At 51.6% G+C, this 20,752-nt stretch overlaps 1 protein-coding gene across 5 annotated transcripts in view; it reads right to left on the reverse strand.

Annotated features, from left to right (window-relative positions):
• Positions 1-576: 576 nt before the first annotated feature.
• DIAPH1 (diaphanous related formin 1) overlaps positions 577-20,752 on the reverse strand; it is a 152,503-nt gene continuing 132,327 nt past the window's right edge. For 4 of the 5 annotated variants that reach the window (XM_034779422.1, XM_034779420.1, XM_034779419.1 and 1 more), the window contains 4 exons: positions 20,448-20,612; positions 19,968-20,103; positions 12,546-12,632; positions 577-2,056 (listed from right to left, as the gene is read on the reverse strand). In XM_034779422.1, the coding sequence (XP_034635313.1) occupies positions 1,893-2,056; positions 12,546-12,632; positions 19,968-20,103; positions 20,448-20,612 (552 nt within the window). In that variant the 3' untranslated portion in view covers positions 577-1,892. Of the gene's footprint in view, positions 2,057-6,248; positions 6,296-12,545; positions 12,633-19,967; positions 20,104-20,447; positions 20,613-20,752 lie in introns of all 5 variants that reach the window. The other variant, XM_034779421.1, reaches the window with a different exon arrangement.

Here is a 20,752-nt window from a genome sequence, read left to right on the forward strand (position 1 = left end):
ACTGGGCCTTTACAGATCACTCCCGCACTCCGACCTCATCATAAACGTGACACCTTAAATATATTAAATTACAAGAACAGCAGCACCTCAGTACACACGTGCCCGAAGCTGGGCCGAGCCATGTGCATTCCCAGCTATTGCGCCCACAGAGAACATGGTGAGGCATGGGACAGGATTGCTCCCCACACCCGCTGCCTTGGGATGTCAGGCACATCTCTGCTCTTCACACTCCCAACCAGGTTGGAGCAGGAGTGCTATGAGCTGCCAGAACCATAGGTGCTAAACTACACTGTATCACACATCATCTCACACCAGGGATAAGGGGAGACACTAAAGCCAGCGTTTTCACTCCCCTAATTTCATGCCCATAACAGACAGGCTCAGCCAGTGCATGAACGAGGCAACTCTCTGCCCATGGGGATGGCACCCAGAGGAAGTGCAGCAAGTAGGCAGCCCAATCCCCCTGGGGAGGACAGAGAGGGACAGTGCTGTGCTAGACATGGGCAGGCAATTCCTCCGTCCTACAGCGGACAATGAAGGGCATACAGTGCAGGGAGGCAATTCCACAAACATGCAAATGTTTCAGATATTTTTATCTTACATTCAAATTTCCTTTTAAAACAAAATCTGATACAAAAATAGATACATTTGCAAAGTGATTTCTTAGCCAAAGGGAAGCTCCACCCATCTGTTGCCATGGCAAGGAGGGAAGGGAGTTCCTCTGCATGGCACAACACAACAGCCTAAGCAAGCAGCCTCGAGGAAGTTGGGGCCCATGCTGCAGCCCCCAGCCCTCGTGCTGCAGCCACACAAGGGATTTGCCACAAAAGATTGGAAAATCGTGTACAATGGAGAGAGTCCTGTGCAGATAGAAGTGCAGCCTGGATTCACTCTAAGCAGATGCTGCCAGGGAGCTGCCATGAATGCTTTCACTCAGGCATGTGACACTGGATGGGAGGAGGTCTCAACTTCAGGCCACTTAGTGATACACAACAACCTTTATTCCTAGGCTCCAAAGCATGCAGAGGCAGCTACTACACCAGAAGCAGCTTCTTGCCCCCAAGCAAACACTCACCTCTTGGGTCATCACCGCTATGACATCATTTCCACAGTGGCAGGAAGGGCTCTGCTAAGGGAATGCTAGCAATAAATAGAGCAAGCAAAGGAAGGGCATGTGAAGAGCAGGAAAGCAGCAGGTCCTGAAGGAGGCAAGGGCACCTCAGGTGTCTAGAGAGCCCCTTTCTCTCCTAGCACACGGTGAGGACAGGGCGCAGGATAAGGTGCTCAGTCCAAGAACACAGCACAGCAGTTGGAGAAGTAGAAGCCCAGCTAAATTTACCTACAAGGTTTCCTCCCACATACTGGTGATAAGGGAGTGGGCTGGGAACCTCGAGACCCGCTGGAGGAAAGTCACCCGTGGAACTGATGCCTTGGCTGGCCTGGCCCAGCAGCGTCCCCCAAAGTTACAAACTAAAGAAGTCTGGGTTAAGGCAGCTTGTAATGTTCCTGCTTTGGCAACACCCAATGCAGTGATATGTTTGGGTGGGGCTGTGGTCTCTAAACTCTCCATCAATGCCCCTTTTCTCCCAGTACACTCTACCATCCCCCTGCAGGGAAGGGAGAGCATCTCTCACCTTGCTCCAAGCATGGCTTACATTCAGGTAAAGCTTTTTGCTTTGTAATTTGAGAGGCAGAAAGACTGAAGCCTGGAGACGAGATATGGAACAATAACCGTAAGGCCAAAGCTGGCACAAGCAGCCCTAAGAGCAAGAAGGAAATCAGACTGCCCCTCAGATCCATGCAAAAAGATTGCAAAGTGACCCAGTGTATTTTGCTTCCTCTGTAAAACTCTTTCAGTCCTGCAGGCTTCAGCCCTAGTCTGGGGCCCAGGCCTAGCTTGAACGGCTGATCATCTCCATGCTATCATCAGGGGTCCCTCCATCCGTTGCTGCCTCAGTGCGCTTTACTGCCTTGCTTGGTACTGCACTCAGCGCATCGTCTTTCATCAGCTCCGAGGCTAGCAGTGAGGTGACAGCACAGCCGGCTTTTCTCTTTGCTGCAAGAGAAGAGACTGTGATAAATAGCCCGGAGAAACTTATGCAAGCTTACTCTGGCACAGCTCACAACCCTCCAGCGCCAGCTGCTCAGAGAGAACAGGCTCGGAGGCATGGTGGGTGATGTACTGACAACCCTCAAAAATGCTTGTTCAATGCTCCTGAAGCATTCAGTGTTCCTAAGGCATCGGGGACCCTTCCCAAAGGGCCATGGTCACACAGCATCCAGAGTTTGAAGGCTGTGAACACCAAGAAGTGAAGGGAACCGATTAAGGGGTGGGAATGGGGAAGTGCAATATGGGATACCCAGGAGTACGGGAATGGAATTAAGCAAAGGAAAATCTAAGCTGAATCTCAGAGAACACTTTCTTACAGTAACATCTATGAGGCTGTGGAACAGGCTCCCACAGGAAAATGTGAGCCCCATCACTTGGGAAATTTATAAGTAGACTGTACAATATTCTGTAGAATATGGTGTAGAAAACCATGCTACAGGCCCAGATACCGTGGTTATAGGCCCTTTAGAAATGAATAGAATACTTCTACACTGGTTTGGCAAAGTAGAGGAGAACAGATGTCACAGATGGGAAAGACATACTGAGTCCACAGAATCAGGTTAGCACAGTGTAGGTTGATGGGCTGCTGAGTGTATGAGCTAGACTATTCAGTGCACGTGTCCTTGGACTTCTCTGCTTCTGCGGTGATAGCCCAATAAAGCCAGTTCCCAGTTTCTGTCCCAGAAGGCTAAGCTGTGGGAGGAGGCATCTACCCTGAGTTAAAAATCACAGGTTAAGAACCTCTGAGAGTTGAAGGTCTTCTCCACACACTACCATGGAAACTTCAGAGAACAGAACCAAACTACAGGAATATGATCATCACAGAACAGGCAGCTCCCCATCCCTTGGGGTTGGGAATAGAGCTTAAGGGCTTCCTATGGGGGCACTGTGCTCCCAGCAGAGAAGGGAGGCAGGCAAGGCACAAGGCTGAATGGAGAAGGCTGTCCCCACTAGACTTTGCACCCCTCAAAATAACTCCATGGCCTTTTATGCCCCATGGACATAGCAGCCAATAGTGCTTTGCAGCTGCAGATGAGCTGTGGTGTCCCAGTAGCACAACACCCAGACAGCACTCATCCCTTAAGATGTTTCTTTACAGCTTAAGGCCTGAGCTCAGCCAGAACACGATGCTCCAGACTTCATTAAGATCACGCTTGAGGCTCAGCCAAGCAAACAACCCTGAATTAGGAGAGCAACTATGCCCTGCTGGGGGCTCCGGCAGGCTCCAGGACAATGAATGGATGAGGCTGGGGCACAGTACTCATGCAGGGAGGACAATGCACCAACAAACGTCACTGATATGCAAGTTCAGACAGCTCCATACGCTGAATATCCATACACAGGCCGGCTCCCACATTCACTAATCAGAACAGGTGTACACACACTGGTGTGCACACACACAGGAAAACTGTAGAACTCACACAGACAATCGGATGCCCTTGTGCACTACATGCTGTTGCACACAGTCAGGCAGACACGCTGAGACACATGCATACACACATTCATATTATGGTCCACATGCAGGCACTGTCTCAGGTCTGACTGTCCAGGAGGAAATCTGTTGGGAGGAGAATGCAGAAGGGGATGCACACAGGAATACAAAGCAGCAATTGAGATGCTGCCTTGAGACACTGCAGTCACGGAGTTAACTCTTTACAAGACAGAAAAAATAAAGCCATTTCTAATGTGAAGCTTCCCATGAAGCTTCTAGAACAGGAGTGGGCAAACTTTTTGGCCCGAGGGTCACATCTGGATGGGGAAATTGTATGCAGGGCCATGAATGTAGGGCTGGGGCAGGAGGTTGGGGTGTGGGAGGGGTTGTGGTGTGCATGAGGGGGCTCAGGGCAGGGGGTTGGAGTGCAGGAGGGATGCAGGGTGCGGCGGGGGCTCAGGGCAGGGGGTTGGAGTCCAGAAGGGGATGCGGAGTGCGGGAGGTGGCTCACGACAGGGGGTTGGGGTGGAGGAGGGATTCGGGTTGCAGGATCCATCCTGGCGCCGCTTACCTTGAGCAGCTCCGGGGTGGCAGCGGCATGCAATGGGGCTAAAGCAGGCTTCCTGCTTGCCCTGGCCCTGTGTGGCTTTTGCCACATGCTGGACTCACCTGTGGATACCACCCCCAAAGCTCCCATTGGCCGCGGTTCCCTGTTCCCGGCCAATGGGAGCTGCGGGGGGCAGTGCCTGCAGGCAATAGCAGCACACAGAGCTCTCTGCCCCCCCTCCTCCAGGGGCCACAGGGACATGGTCCTGCCCGCTTCCAGGAGTGGTGCGGGTCAGGGCAGGCAGGGAGCCTGCCTTAGCCCCGCTGCACCACAGGGCTGGCAATCCCGTGGGCTGGATTGAAAACCCTGACGGGCCAGATCTGGCCCACAGGCTGTAGTTTGCCCTCCCCTGCTCTAGAAATTGGGCTTCAAACACCAAGAACGAACACGCAACAGCATGCAAAGGAGACATGCAACCAGCAAGCACAGTACATAACTACAATTCCCAAGTGGAGGCTCCCTGCACGTGGCTTAATCATTTTTAAGGCTCCCTATAGGACCCTGCTAAATACCTATCCTCAGTACAACACTCACACAGGGCTTATCCCTGTGACAGCCACACCAGGCCCCTGCTTGCACCTTGGTTACAGACCTTTCTTCTCTACAGCCCCTGGGCTTCCCCCTGATACAGCTTCCCTGGAACTCTCCTGGTCCTAGGTGCTTATCCCTGACCGAGGAACCCACTGCCCTACCTGCACCCACCCCCTCCCTGTTGGAGATTTCACCTGCCCAAGCCCATGCCCTGCAGCCCTAAACTACCAAGCCTTTGCCTGCAGCCCAATCCTAATCACTAAACGATGTCACAAACCTCCACTCTGCTTCCGGTACCACCTCTTTGAGCTTTTCTCCTGTACGCTCCCTGCACCACCTCCTTCATCCTTATCCCTACTGTAGCCCTCCAAGCCTATGCCAGTATTCCATTCCTAAGGCTGATCCCCATCACATCTCTCCCTGCCCAAGTCCACATTCCCATCAGTTTCCCATCTGCTGCCTCTACCAGAATCACCCCCCACCCGTCTCTTGCTTCAACTCAGATCAAACGGGAGACACAGACCCCCCTTCCCTGCCTAAATCCTTTTGCTCAATGGCTTATCCTTGCTACAGACTTCCCAGGTTTCTTCCTGCATTCCCTTCCTACAGCCTGAGCCCTGGTCTACACTAGGAGTTTACATCTGTATAGCAACATCTCTCAGGGGTGTGAAAAATCCACACAACTGATAGACGCTGCTATACCAACCTAACACCCGGTGTCGACAGCACTAGGTCAACAAAAGAATTCTTCCATCAACCTAGGTACCTCCTCTCGGGGAGGCAGATTACCTACACTGATGAGAGAATCCCTCCTGCTGTGCTGATAAGTGTAGATAAGCCCTGAACTACCTGCACCCATGGTCATGGGCTCATCTCTATCAGTCCCTTAGTCCACTGCCTGCATCACCATCTTACAGGCCCAACCCGTCACAATCTCCACACCCAATCTGCTGTCTACACCCAAATTTACGAGAATATACAGGCAAAGCTCCCTAGTCCACTAACCAAACTTTTTGAGGAGCAATGATTATGGCTGTGCTTGGAGAGCTCCTGTGGGGGGTGGGGAAGAGAAGAAGGAGGAAAATGAGAATAACTGAAGCAGTAAAAGGGTAGACAGAGGTGTTAGCTGACTGCACTCTCGTATGATGGATAACTGCAGTACTAGAGTCAGGAACACTGGACATGCTGGCAGGAAAGGAGAAGAACGAGGAGAGAGACAGCAAGAAAAAAAGCCTGCTATGGCCAAATCCGGAGAGCAAGGTGACCTGGCAAGCCCAGCTCTGTGGGCCTGTCCCAAGTCCAAAAAAGGCAACCAGGCCGGGCCATGCTTCACATAGGAAAGTGAAAGGAAGAACTAGTGCGAGATTCAAACACTTCCCTAGTTACCATTTAAAAAGGCTCGTTTCAATCCACTCCTGGGATACTGCAGGACCCCCAGCCTCAGGCTGCATGTGTGTCTCAATCTCCTCTTCTAACCCTCCCTGCCTGCGGCACGAGGGGTTACACACACACACACACACACACACAATGAGAGTTGGGGAGGGGACAACAACAGGTCCAGGTGTTACCCGCTCAGGTGTATCCTCCTCCACCTCACAGAGTGACAGGAGAGAGTCTGGCAAGAGGAAATAAGAGAGGCACCAATCAGAGCCCACTAGGAACACCCCTTCAGCCCCAAGTCAGAGAACAGACAGCACCAAGTGTCTCCCCACCGCTCCCAGGAGCTCCCAGCATTTGAAGCAAGACTTGCTGGGTTACACACCCTGTCTGAACCAGGCTTTGTACCTCCAACCATTCCAGATGGCCTAGGTTGTGTATGGCCAGTTCAGGCCTCGGAGCTTTCCGGACACATTTCTCATTCATAAACACCAAAATGGGAAGTGAAGGAACATGCGCCACAATCTAGTGATGTAGTCTTGTACCGCAGTGCCTGGGAAAGCATGCACATGGTGTGTGGGTGTGGGTGTGGGTGTGAGAGAGAGAGAGAGAGAGAGAGAGAGACTGAGACTCTGCTGGGCCACCAGACACAGGCCCCCAAATGCTCATCGGAGTCTCCTGGCCAGGTAGGAGCCCTCTAGCCTCCAAACTGGGTTCTCACAGCTAACACAATGGCAGATTCAATCTTTGTTTCAAACCTATCTTAACAACTCCCTTCTCCCCCCTCCCTCCTGGATCTACAGCCAAACCACTAGAAAGACTCTTCCAGAGAACGAGGCAAGAAAGCTGAAGCCTGCATCCACTACACCCACTGCAACCACTAGTAGGAGAGCCCCCTACTCATCACACATACTCTTCCACCCCCAAAAGAGACCTTGACAGGTTACCCCTCTCTCATGCTCCCTCCTACCCCACCAGCAGGTTCTGTCTATCACGCAACCCACTCCCGTCCTCTCACGCAGACCCATCCCCATCCTCCTCCTCCCAGCAGGTGTTCTCTCTCTCATATGCAGACCCATTCCCACATCCAGCAGGTTCTCGTTCACACACAGACCCCCATCCCATCAGGTTCTCTCTCCCCTTCTCCCAGATTTCCTCTGGAACTCTACTCCCCAGGGGCCCGCCTGGCCTACACTCTGGATTTTAGTGGTAGAACCATAGAATATCAGGGTTGGAAGGGACCTCAGGAGGTCATCTAGTCCAATCCCCTGCTCAAAGCAGGACTAATCCCCAGACAGATTTTTGCCCCAGATCTCTAAGTGGCCCCCTCAAGGATTGAACTCACAACCCTGGGTTTAGCAGGCCAATGCTCAAACCACTGAGCTATCCCTCCCCAAATTCTCATCAGTCCTGCCACCAGTATAGCTATGCTGCTGATGGCTGTGCTAGAAGCCCTAGTGTAGGCAATATTCCAGGAGCTTCCAGTGTTTTCCCTGGTGTCAGTTAACTCTGCTTTGAGCTGCAAAGGCTTGCAGCATGGCTACAGGGTCAGCCCAACAGAGCAGACCCTGACTGTTGATGAGAAGCACTTTGGGTTTCTCCCACAAGTCTCCAGCAGCTCTGCAAAGGATCAGTAGAGCATTCAGAGCCACTTGGCTATTAGTGCCTCCAACCAGAGAAACTAGATTCTCGCCATGGATTAAGATGCAACCTCCAGAAACAAACTGTGTTGTGGAATGGAGTGAGAGATGGCAGGGGAAGGACTCATTGCCCTTTGCTAGTATATTCCCACCTTTATCAAGGAGGGTCATCTTTCTCTCTGCCACCAGCAGGGCAGTATAGACACTGGCTAACAAGGAGACAGGGGGCCACTTCTCCACCCCACATTCAGAGGCCTTGTCTTGCCCTAGGATGGGAAGGCCAAGCCCCCAATCCAGGCCAGCACAGGTACACCACTGCCCCCTTGTGTAGGGATACAGCCTTGGACATGTGGGCCAGACTGCAGCCTCACTGGGGGAGGCAGGATTCCTGACTGATTTCTTTATTCTCTTAATTCTCTCCCAAGCAGCAGATGGCCTGAGCAACATCAAGCGTACAGAAAAGGACACCAGTTGAGTCACTCAAGTTACAATCCAACCCTGAATCATTGAGTTAAAACCATGACTACAGGATAATTGCACAGTCACACTGCCGGAGGACACTGGGCTATTATGTGCACACATCCTGCCAACTGAAGTGGCCTGCACTCCTTTCTTAACAAACTAGCTGGAAAAGAATCCCCCTTGCTGACCCTCGCCCTCCCCACAATGAGCCCTTTAAGCTACTAAGCGGAGTCCGCAGAGGCCTGTCGGCTTTTCCATTCCTTTACATTCTAGCGAGGAGCTGATAGTGCCTCTGAACAGAGACAGCTACCTCCAAGGGAACAGAGTTAAAGATCAGAGCTGACAAGATTTACACACAGTTCCTCTGCTCTTCAGTTGCTGCAATGAGCTAGGGTGAGGAGCGATATGGAGCCAGGAAATGCCCTAACAGCTCACATAGTGGTGGTGGGGGGGAGAGCACATGTCTCAGTGAGAGTGCACTGGTAGTGCTGGTGGAATACACTAAGTTAGGGCAGGAGATTTACAGGAACATATGGAAATGCAGCACCTAGAGAGTTATAAATATGCCCCTGGAAATGAAGACCAATAAGTAAGTTCCCCCAAAGACACAAGCTACTAATGAGACTGGCAGAGATGCAAATTGGCAAATGAGGTTCCAGCCCTGAGTACCTCTGCATACTAGAGCACCATACAGGAAACACCCTGCTAAAGAGAGTGGAAGAGGGATCCAGCCACAAGCCAAAGGAAAACCCATGGCAAGAGAAAACTGAGCAATACTTCTCACAGCCAAGCCTCATTGCCCATTCTGGATGGCTTACCCCACACTCTACCCTGGGTACACCACTCTACCCTGGAACACCACTCTACCCTGGGTACCTCCTGAGCCCCCTACTGCAAGGTTAAAAAACAATCACAGGAGTTGGATGACAGCACTTACAATGGGCCTAGGTTCCCCTGATGCAGCTGCAACATCCTCTCTGCAGAGTCCCAGCCTATCCAATAAAGCTGACCCAGGTCTGCTCCTCTCATTCCTTAGTCTTGCTTGGAAATGTGAGGAGCTGCATCACTACATTCTGCCTAATCCCCAAACTCTCCTATGGCATAAGGCACAATCCCTAACATCCCACAGACATGGAGTAATATTCCCTTCCTGTTCTTACAGGAACTGAAGGGAAAATGCTCCTCCTCCTCAAAAAGAATCCAAAGCCTCCTGTGCAGGAAACTGCTGATGCTCCATAGAAAGCTGATTGCCAGATGGCAATTTCCTGCCTGAATCCAGTGAGCATGCTCAGAAAGACCAAAGTGTGTGGTGTGTGCGGGCACACTGCATCATGGAATGGAACATGGGAAAGTGAGAGTGGGCACTACTGCATTGTGGGACACTATTCCCATTAGCCCTGTCAGTGCTTCCACCCATGCCCATGGTTAAGGATACAATTTGGTCACCGAGGTCATGGATTTCAGGACTTTAACAGATCTCTGTGACTTCTTCAGCTTCAGCCCCAGGTGGCAGGGCTCCCACTGTCAGCCCCACTGTGACCATACCCTGATTTTGTATATTTTCCCCATGATTGTTCCATGAATTTTTCTTAATTTTTCTGCGACAAAATTGTATCCATGCCCATGGTCATCCCCTCAGTTTCTTCAGCAGCCACAGCCTTCTCTGCTTTCCTCACTTACCCATGATCACCAAGCACCCCCTGACTACATTTGAACTCTCTTCTCCATTGCTTTGTCCTTCAGAAACTTACCACACCACCACACTGCTCTCAGATGTCTCAACTTCATGGGACTTTCCAGCCTGGTCTACCGTCTTGAGCCTTCATTTGCTGATGGTTTCCCCCAAAGCCCCTTGAGTTGATATCTGTAACCCTCTCCTATCCCCTCTGATCTTAAGTCAGCTGGTTCCATAGGAACTTGCTCTCTCTTCTGCACCTGGTGCTCCCCCAGGTACAATGATAAACTGCAGACTCTGAAATTCACAAGTGCCACATATATCCCCTTTTTACCCAGCTCAAGAGCTGGAAATCTCAGCAGATACTTCTCATTTGCCCTTAGCATGGCAGACTAATTTCTCTTCCTCCCCCACTTTCAAAGCAGCTGGAGATCTGCCATCTCTCCAATATCTTTAACCGTTTTCTCCATTCACCTGCCCCTTCTTTACCTTCCCATATTTCAGGGGTGGAAATGGCTTCTTCCTTTCTATCCCCTCCCCTCTTCATCATACCAGGACCTTAGGGGTTGATCATTCCTCCCTCCTGAGATTAATTTACAGCTATACATTTGTCCCTGGTTCCCTTCAGTCATAATTCTGCTCCTACCTAAGAAACCTCTATCTGTGGAGGCAGCTCCACCTCTGCCTCCAGACCTCCTCTATGGCAGTGGTTTTCAAACCTTTTTTGTGGCGACCCAGTTGAAGAATATTGTTGATGCCCACAACCCAACAGAGCTGGGTATGAGGGGTTTGGGAGGGGCTCAGGGCTGGGGCAGAGAGGTGGGGTTCGGAGGTGAGGGCTGCAGGGTGGGGCTAGGAATGAGGAGTTCAGAGTGTCGGGGGGGCTCTGGGCTGGGGTAGGGGTGCGGGAGGGGGTCAGGGCTCTGGATTGGGGGCGCAGGCTCTGGGCTGGGGCTGGGGTTGAGGGGTTTGGGATACAGGAAGGGGCGTGAGCTTACCTCCGGCGGCTCCTGGTCAGTGGCGCAGCAGGGGTGCTAAGGCAGGCTTCCTGCCTGTCCTGGCACCGTGCTGTGCCCCGGAAGTGGCCAGCAACAGGTCCGGCTCCTAGGCGGAGGTGCGCAAGCTCTTACCCACAGTCACCGTCCCCCCAGCTCCCAGCCAATGGGAGTGTGGAGCCAGTACTCGGGGCGGGACAGCACGTGGAGCCCCATGTCCCCCCACCTAGGAGCCATACCTGCTGCTCATCGCTTCTGGGGCACAGCGTGGTGTCAGAACAGGTCGGGACTAGTCTGCCTTAGCCGGGCAGCATTGCCGATGGGACTTTTAACGGCCTGGTCGGCAGTGCTGACCAGCGCTGCCGCGACCCAGTGACTTACATTTCATGACCCAGTACTGGGTCGCGACCCGCAGTTTGAAAACCACTGCTCTATGGCATTTCACAGGGTTAAATTCTTGTCCTTCTGCTTTTATCTCTAATGAAAAATCTTTGCTATCATTTCAGGCTGACGGAACTGACTTGTATGTTTCTCTCAACACTCCTAATGTGCCCTCCTTACTGTACATCTGCTTGTCTGACCCAGTGAAGTTGTGGCTTCATCTCAGCTTCCTTTCCCTTATGTCCGCTCAGAAGTGACTCTGCTGGACAATAGAAGTTTTCTCAAACCCAACAGCATCTCCTCTCTTCCCAGTCAACTCAGATGTCCATTCTCAGTAACTATGGTGTCATTCTTGACTCAGCTTTCCATCTCCTCCCACATCTATTTGCCACCATCTTAGCAACAATGACCCTGTGCACTTGTCCTTGCTCCCACTTCATCCAAGTTCTCTGCTTGGATAACTGTAGCTAGTTCTCTTCTTTGCAGCTTCCACAGATCCTATGTGCCCAGACTCCAGCAAACCCAGAACACACTGCTCCTGACGCACTCTCACACAAAGCAGTTCAGCTACAATTCTCAAACAATTCTCTTGCAGCCCAATTGTTTCTGAATCTGCTTCAGATTGTCTCCGTTTTTTAAAACTGCCCAAGACAACCTCATTGTCTCACTCTCTCCTCCTCCTGCTTCTAGCATTAGCCTCCTCTTCTCCACACTCTGGCCACTCTTGGTACTCTGCAGTGCCTGCCATCTGGATTCATTCTCCTTGTACCTCGCCACTGCATCAACTCTCCAGATCTTCTCAAATCTCCACCTGTGAGTATGCCTACAATCCTTTCCTGTCTCTACCAGCTGTTTTCATTTAACAGTGCAGTTGCGTTTCATCACTTCCGCATGAAAGTAGAACCACCACTTTGCAGTCAGGAGAAGTCCCACAGATGAAGTCCCACAGATTAACCCATGCCATTCTGGTGAAGTGCTGCAAAAAGCATTTGGGGAACCAAAGACAGAATGAAAGACACTGTGTACAAACAACACTTGTTATCCATTACTCAGAGAACAATTTAGGAGAAGCTGAAAAGGCTTAGACATGCAAAGGAGTAGCATCTACAGTGACACTAGTTAACAGTGCTGTGAAATTTTTGGCTTCAGAGTATTAATTGATAATTAGCTGGGGTCAGGAAGGAACAACATTGCACAACGAAGTGCCTTATGGGAGTTTTTATACTTGCCTCTGGCCACTGTTGGAGGTGGGATACTTAGCCACAAGGATTGACTGTCAGAGAGACCAATTTCCATCACCCCCTGCACCAGGGGACTGTCTCAAGCAATGCTTACCCTGGCGAGGTCCTCTCTTCCTCCGGAATGCTGCTCCTGACTGCAGGGCCTCCATCAGGCTGTCCATCACCCCTGTCTCATCACCCTCTGCAAGGAAAACAGTAAGTTAAACAGGGACATGTAGTGTGCTCAATTCAGTTCTGCCACCTCCAGTCCTCCCTCACCATGTGCTCCTGCTCATGGGGAACGACACACACGGGAACAGTGGGGGTGTGGGGACAACAATCTCTCCTTTGCCCCTCTCTGCCAGGGGAGCAGACAAAGAACTTTCCATACCTTTCCCTGCCCCCCTACAGGTGTGGGGAGCAGTGAAAGAACTATCCCATCCCTTCTGGGGGGGGAGGACAAAAGAATTGACTCTTCTCCTCCCTCCACATGCACAGGGGAGAGGAAGGGGGGAGAACACCCCTGCGCCCCAATACACAGAGGAGAAGTACCCCACCCCAGCACAGACAAGAAAGGTGCTGGCCTCTCTGGAATTTCCCACTCTGTACAGAAGCTGGGGAGATTGGTTAGGGAACAGAACTGAATGGGAATACCCTCCTCCCTCCACAGAGAAGCTGACTGCCAAAGGTGCAGGGGAATGGGTTGCAGGGAAAACCTCTGAGGCCACAGTCAGCAGCAAAATAACCCAGCAGCTGGGACCTTTGAGAGAACGGAAAGCTTCAGAGAATGTGCCAGAAACGCTGTCAAAGAATCAGCTCCCCCTCCTCCCCGTCTCAGGCATTCTCCTTGTGCCTGCCTGGCTCATTTGTTTTCTGGTCCTCTCTTTTTAGAGTCTCTGATTATTAATGCCATCCACCACTCTCTGTACTGTGCTCTGACCCCTCGGGAGATTAACCTGGCCTCAGCTGCTCTCTTTCCCTAGCAACAAGCGTGTCACTGTGTTCACAGAGTATGTGCCAACAGAGCCATATGTGGCACCTGTGTAAAGAGGCCAAGCAGCCCAACAGCTAGCCTTGGCCCAGGATCGAAACAGCAGACACACAGCTAAGTCCTTCCTTCTCCTGCTGAGCACAAAGCTCCTGCAAAGCACCCGATTCCAACTGGAGGAAGCTCTGGGAGAGCCCCACATTCTGCTCCCATGGAGAAGCGGTGTTCAGAAAGTGCAGAAAACAGTCCCAGGACTCCTAGGCGGAGTGCAGACACACCCCTAACCTCCTCCATTGAGAGGGCCAAGGGCAGTGTAGCAGTAGCTGTAGTTTTTAAAGGGTTCTAGAAATAGAGTCGTGAGTGAAGTCAAATGCTCCTCCCTGAATTATCTGGCTGTTCCCCATGCACCCAGCAACTGGGGATTTAGCTGTCACCAGTAATCCCTTTCACTCCAGGACTGAGACCCTGTAAGTATGCATTTAAGAAGGAGAGCCCAGCAGATGCCCTCACATTCCCTGCCTCACAGCTATGTATAACAAGAGGGGAAAGTGAGCTTGGGAAAGTCCCTTGCATTCTCCCCCTGCCCCCTCTTGCAGTCAGTGTGGCACTGAAGGAGTTAACCATGGATGCATGAGCACTCTGCAAATCTGTTTCCATGACAACAGCTCTGGATGAAACCTAAATCCATAAAATCACATTAGAACATCTGTCAGTGCTTCTGTGTGCTCCGGACACACTGCTCACAGCACCACCTGCTGGCAGAAACAACCCACTGTGCCTGACCTACATTCTCAACACCAAAGTAGCTGGTAACTGCATTTCCAGAAAAAAATGGCCAACTCCAAACTAAGCTGCAAATGAAAGGAGAGGCACTACTATACTGGGGTGCGACCCCCGGGGCTTATGTGGCTACCAGGCCTCTAACACTAGTGTGAGGTGTCCAAGCAGCAGGAGGGTTGCGAGCATAGGGGTACAAGAACACTCAGCATTAGTCATTGGGGCTGTCACTAGCATGAGCATGGCACTTATCACTGTGACTCATCCCCTTAGTAAGAGCCCGCAGGGATGGCTGAGGCTCTCTCTTAATGGATCACTTCACTAGGACTAGCTGCTGAGCACACTGCTCTCACACAAAAAGCCATCCCCTGGCTTGAATCTTGCTAAATTTTGCTGCCTTGAACAGCACTTTCTGGGGAGGAGATAGTGATGGCAGTAGGAAGTCATCGCCAATTGCAGCCCGATTCTTCTGGTTTCCCAGTTCCTTATCAGCCTGCCTCTAGGCTTGGGTATCACACGGAGACTTCATTGCTTTCAATGCCCACATGAAGGGGAGACTGCACGGCAGTCCAGTAAGCACGCTGACTACACCCAGCACTACTATTCGCTGAGCCTAGAGGAGTTGAGATCGGGTCCTGGATAAGAGCTGCCTGGTTTAAGTTCACCCCAGACTAGGTAACAAGAAAACTGGAAGGTAGTGGAAGCATCCTGAGGAACTGACTGTTCCATCCTCTAGCTCAGTGTTTCACAATCATCCTTCCATTGCTGCTCCTGGGCTTCCAGTTGTCCATGGAAACCTAAGTGCCCTTTATCATATTCAGCTGGAACCACAAATTGCACCCTTTCCTCACTGACAAAGCCCTGCCACATCCAGGCTTTTGTGACCTCCAGGATGGATGAGTAACAGGTGGAGGCTTCAGCTGGCATAAAACAGCGCTCTCTGGCCCCAGGGCCAATTCCGTGGGGTGTACTGCAGGGCACTCTTAGCAACAGGCCAATGGCTTTGGAATTTGCTCCCTCTTAAAAAGCTAACACCAACCAGGGTTTAGTAGACATGGAGATTATATACAACTCATTTGTTTAAGTTGACATCCTCTGATCCAGAAGCTGGGAAGGGATCTATTCCTGCAGACGGTGAAGGCAGTAGTAAGATGTGCAATATAAAATTAAATACTTGTCAGGAGGCTGGAGTACTGGAAAAGGCACAACACTATCTGTTGAGGGGAGATGGAAAGAATTCCTGGGATAGGCACTGTACTAACTGGTGAGGAGGTGTGTACAGAGATGCACACAGACAGCACTAATGGGGGGAGGGGGGAGAGAAGGGTGGGAGAGAAAGAAGCTCCAGGGACATACACAGCACTAGCTGTGTGGGGACTCCAGACCCCTCAGGGCCTGGACTATCCAGTGCACTAATCACTGAGGCCCTGGTATCCATAGATTGAATTGTTGCGATACACACCAACAAACATGGGGGCCCTCTGTGCCTTGGGATGATGGCAAATGCCACAGATATTTATGGAATCTTTTACAGAAAAATTGACAGCATAACCTTCTATTAACATGCTCCTCTCCTCCTGAAATCAGAGGCTATTGTGCTATGACTTTAGCCCTGCCTGTGAATTTTGCTGAGCCACTTGGACCTTGAGAGAAAGAGATGCACGGGATCTCTCTCATCCAGTCACCAGGAGGGAAGAAAGCAGCAATTTGAGCCCTCAAAAATGTCTTACTCACTTCCCACCACCTCCTCCCCTGCTGGGGGCGAAGGGGAAGAAAGGGTGGAGTGACACCAGCAGCAGCCCTAGAAACCTCTGGCAGCTACAAGAGCCAGGGGAATCCAAAGGGGACATGATTGAAGACAGATGTGAAAGGAACATGCTCTTGTTGAGCAGGGATTGCTTGGTACAGGCCTCTGGCAGGCCTCCCCCTTCTGCAAACTGAAACGTGCCAGGGGAGGAGCTGGAACTCGTTAACTCATACATTTGCTTATTTTAACAATTTCCTCCTCCTGCAGCTCTCAGATGAGATTAAACTTTATACTAGAGTTCAAGCATTCAGCTGCTGCAATGCTACATTCCTGGGCCTCCCCCGGGACAGCGCATAGACAGCGGCCCAACTCCAGAGCAAAGGCAGCAGACAAGAGCTAAGGGACTAACTAACAGGGAACACCCCGTGAACCTAGAGGGAAACGCTGCACACAGCTTCTCTGGGGAGCCCATGGGACAGCATGAGAAAATGGCCAGGAAAGAAATGTAGAGGCAAACCAGAAAAACAAAGAGCAGCTTGCTGCCCATCACAGTCCCCCATTGAATACAGGGGCTCAAACAGCCCAGCTTCTTTGGAGGGTGAGAGGGAGAGAGGGAGAGAAAGGAGGATGAGAGAGCATGACAGAGTTACAGATGAAACAGTTGGCAAAAACAAGACTGAGCTGGGAAGATGCTGAGGTGGGGTGGGGATCCCTCTCTGATGAGAGCTGGGGCACAATTAACCCTGGAAGTCATTGAACATGGGCTTAGAGGGCTGGCAAATTTGTCTGGGGAAAGCCACCCTGAGATCTCACGGTCCACGAATTCATGACTTTAGTAGAGCAGCAGTGAGAGTTCACAGTGATCAATAAGAGCTCTGCAACAGGACTTGCTTGCTTGAAGAGCCCAAGAAACTGGGGCTGGGAAGGAATGCAAGTGAGCCTGTGGGGCATTTTACTGCACACAAGTTCCCACAGGCAGAAGGAGGGGATAAGTTTCAGGAAATTAAGTGAGAAGCAGGAAATCAATGGAAAAGTGCAGTAACTGAGTCCATATGTTGTAACAAAGGAATGTGTCTAGTAGCACAGAGCAGACTATGCCTGTTAATGAGGAAGCCCCTGCTGTGGGACAGCTCCTAGAGAGGGAAGTTATTTCTTGGACTAGAGCACTTAACAGAAAACCTTGCATGAGCCCCTTGGTTCACAGACTGGCCATCCTTGGTATGGCGTAAAGGTTTGCAGATGGGGTGACAAATGGGTTAAGAATGAGAAGGTCACTGTAAACAGCATATGGCCACTGCATAGAGTGTCACTCAACTGCATCTCAGGGGCTGGGCTTTCCAGGGCTGTGCCAGGCCTAGCAACATATGCCAACAACTCTGTAATTAGACATCTCATTAATATCCTCATGTAACAGATCATCTAGCAGAGGGTCAAGGAGATAGCTGGTGATATACCTACTGTATTACACAGTGGGACAAGAAACTGGATGAAGCACCACCTAAACGGACTTGAGAATTCAATTTTAGCATATTAATACAAAGGTGGGGACTCTTTTTTCACTGGTAACAAAGGCAGCCAACAGGATTTGTGGCTTTGACAAAAGAGACATGTTAAGGTTACCTACCTTTCGCAACTGTTGTTCTTTGAGATGTGTTGCTCATGTCCATTCCATTCTAGGTGTGCACGTGCCTACGTGTGCGGCCAGAGATTTTTGCCTTAGCGGTACCCATAGGGCCGGCTGTAGTGCCCTCTAGCGTGCCACGCCCATGCCACTGTATATTAGGCGCTGCCAGCCCACGCCCTTTCAGTTCCTTCTTCCCGACAACTCCAACAGAGGGGTAGGAGGGTGGGTAATGGAATGGACATGAGCAACACATCTCAAAGAACAACAGTTACAAAAGGTAGGTAACCATTTTTTCTTCTTCAAGCGCATGCTCATGTTGATTCCATTCTAGGTGACTTGCAAGCAGTATCAATGGAGGTGGGCTTGTAGTTCTCCGTCGTGCAACTTGTAATACGGCTCTGCCAAAGTGAGCATTGTCTCGTGCCTGCTGAGTCAGTGCGTAGTGCGACACGAACGTATGGACGGATGACCAGGTGGCGGCCCGACAGATCTCTTGATTCTGCACTTGTGCCAGGAAGGCCACCCAAGACACCTGTGCTCTAGTGGAATGAGCTGTCACAATCGCTGGCGGGACCACTTTTGCCAGCTCGTAGCACTGGCGGATGCACGCTGTGATCCAAGACGAAATTCTCTGGGCTGAGACTGGGCAGCCCTTCATCCTGTCTGCGACCGCAACAAACAACTGTGTTGACTTACAGAACGGCAGTGTTCTATCGATGTAGAAGGCCAGCATCCATCTGACGTCCAGCATATGCAGCCTGCGCTCCGCATCTGACGTGTAAGGCTTTGGACAGAGGACCGGTAAGTAGATGTCCTGGCCCGTGTGGAACTGGGACACAAGCTTGGGCAGAAAAGCCGGATGTGAGCGCAGCTAGACCTGGTCCTTGTAGAAGACTGTATAGGGTGGCTCTAAGGTGAGTGCTCTGATCTCGGACACCCACCGAGCCAACGATATGGCGACCAGGAAGGACACCTTCCAGGAAAGGAGCAGGAGGGAGCAGGAAGCTAGGGGTTCAAAAGGAGGGCCCATAAGCTTCGAGAGCACCAGATTCAGGTCCCATGGGAGAACCGGGTCTCGGATGTGCGGGTACAGGTGCTCTAGACCAGGGGTCTCAAACTCAAATGACCATGGGGGTCACGTGAGGACTAGTACATTGGCCCGAGGGCTGCATTACTGACAACTCCCCCCCGCCACCGCCCTCGGCCCCGCCCCCACTCCACCCCTTCCATGAGGCCCTCCCTGCCCCACCTCTTCCCACCCCTTCCCTGCCCCTTCCCTGAAATCCCCACCTCAACTCTGCCCCCTCCCTGCCCCCAGAGAGTGCAGGAGGGGTGTGGTGGGGGCTCAGGGCAGGGAGTTGGGGTGTGGGGTGCAGCAGGGGGCTCAGGGCAGGGGGTCAAGGAGCAGGAGGGGTGCAGGGTATGGCAGGGGGTCGGGGCGCAGGAGGGGTGCGGCATGAGGCTCAGGGCAGTGGGTTGGGATGCAGGAAGGGTGAGTGGTGAGGCAGGGGGTCAGGGTGCAGGAGGGGTGCAGGGTATGGCAGGGGGCTCAGGGCAGGGGGTTCGGCTGCAGGAAGGATTCGGAGGGCAGGATCTGGCCCGGCGCGTACTGGGGGCAGGGCAGGCTCCCTGCCTGCCTGCCCTGCCCCCGCAAGAGGCTGGAACGTGGGGAAGGGGCTCGCGGGCCGCAGAAAATCACCCCGCGGGCCACGTGTTTGAGACCCCTGCTCTAGACCTTTCACGAATCACTCCATCTTGGGATGGGCGAAGACAGACCTGCCTTGAAGCAGAGGGTGGAACGCAGAAATGGCCGCCAGGTGCACCTTGACCGAAGACAGCAACACGCCTTGGAGCTTTAAGTGCAGTAAATAGTCCAGGATGACCTGCAATGAGGCCTCCTCAGGACGAACGCGTTTGTCCGAGGAGATATGAGAGGGCAGAGCTCTTTCTTCTTCCTTTAACTACCAGCTGTCCCAAGAGACCAAGGGGAGAGACTGCACAAGGTAGGAATACAGGAATTCCCTCTCCTTTTGTTCAATGCCTCTCCCTGTGCCATGTAATTTGCCACATTTTACATAAGTGGTAAGCTCCTTAGGTCACTCTCTTTGGTCTGTGAAGAACTCTGCAATGCTATGGGGATGTATAAGTCAGAATAAACACACCACCAAAGTCTAATGCTCTGTGCTGCTGCTGGAAGCCAAGGCATTCACATAGAAACATTCACTATGTCTAGTCAGCTCAGCTCCATGTGCTGAGCTGTCTTCATCACTGAGACCCCAACCAGGGGCCCAAAGCCACTTCCCTTTTTTCTTGCACCTTACAACCCACTATATTGCTACAGCTTTGCATTCAGACCAGAACCTCTGCTGCCCCTCATTTATCACCATACTGCCTCTAGTACCTGCATTCATGTCTATCAGCTGCTCTCTCTTCTGCTGCTTCTCCAGTCTTTCCTTCTCAGCTTTCTCCTTGGCCAGTTTAGCTCGGCGCATCTTCTCCTCTGTCTCACGCCGCTTCTGATTCTCCTTGGCAGCTTGCTGCAAATGAGAAAAACAGCTATTTGGGAAGTGACTGATGGTGCAAAGGTCTGAAGGGGGGGTAACTGTACAGACAGAGTTACTTTCCCAGTGGGAAAGGATGAGAAAAGATCATGCCAGGGCTGGGTGCACAGGATGGATTGGTCTGAGCTAAGTGGTAGGATTGGCCTGCTACACCCAGGGTTGTGAGTTCAATCCTTGAGGGGGGCCATTTAGGGAACTGAGGTAAAAATCTGTCTGGGGATTGGTCCTGCTTTGAGCAGGGGGTTGGACTAAATAACCTCCTGAGGTCCCTTCCAACCCTGATATTCTATGATTCTATGAGGAAAGGGTCCCTTGCTCACCAGAAACATGTTCCTGAAGTTGTGCAGATCCATGAAGAACTCCTCAACGGACATTTTCTTGGGGTCAAACAGGAAGTACTGGCCCATCTCCTTAAAAAGGCTATCCATGTTTGAGTACATCATTTGCAGCTTTTCATATTGCTCCCGAGCATCCTTCACAAAGATGTGAAATCTGAGAGTCAAGGATTACATCAGCTGCTCTGTGGAAACACCAGGAGTGAGGGATAGCATGTGCATGCACCAGAATTATCTGGTTAACCAATGGGCTCTTCTCCAGCTTGCCCTCTGACAGCATAGAGAGCTTC

The sequence above is a fragment of the Trachemys scripta genome, chromosome 8 (genome assembly GCF_013100865.1).
Source record: "Trachemys scripta elegans isolate TJP31775 chromosome 8, CAS_Tse_1.0, whole genome shotgun sequence".
Lineage (NCBI taxonomy): Eukaryota > Metazoa > Chordata > Testudines > Emydidae > Trachemys > Trachemys scripta.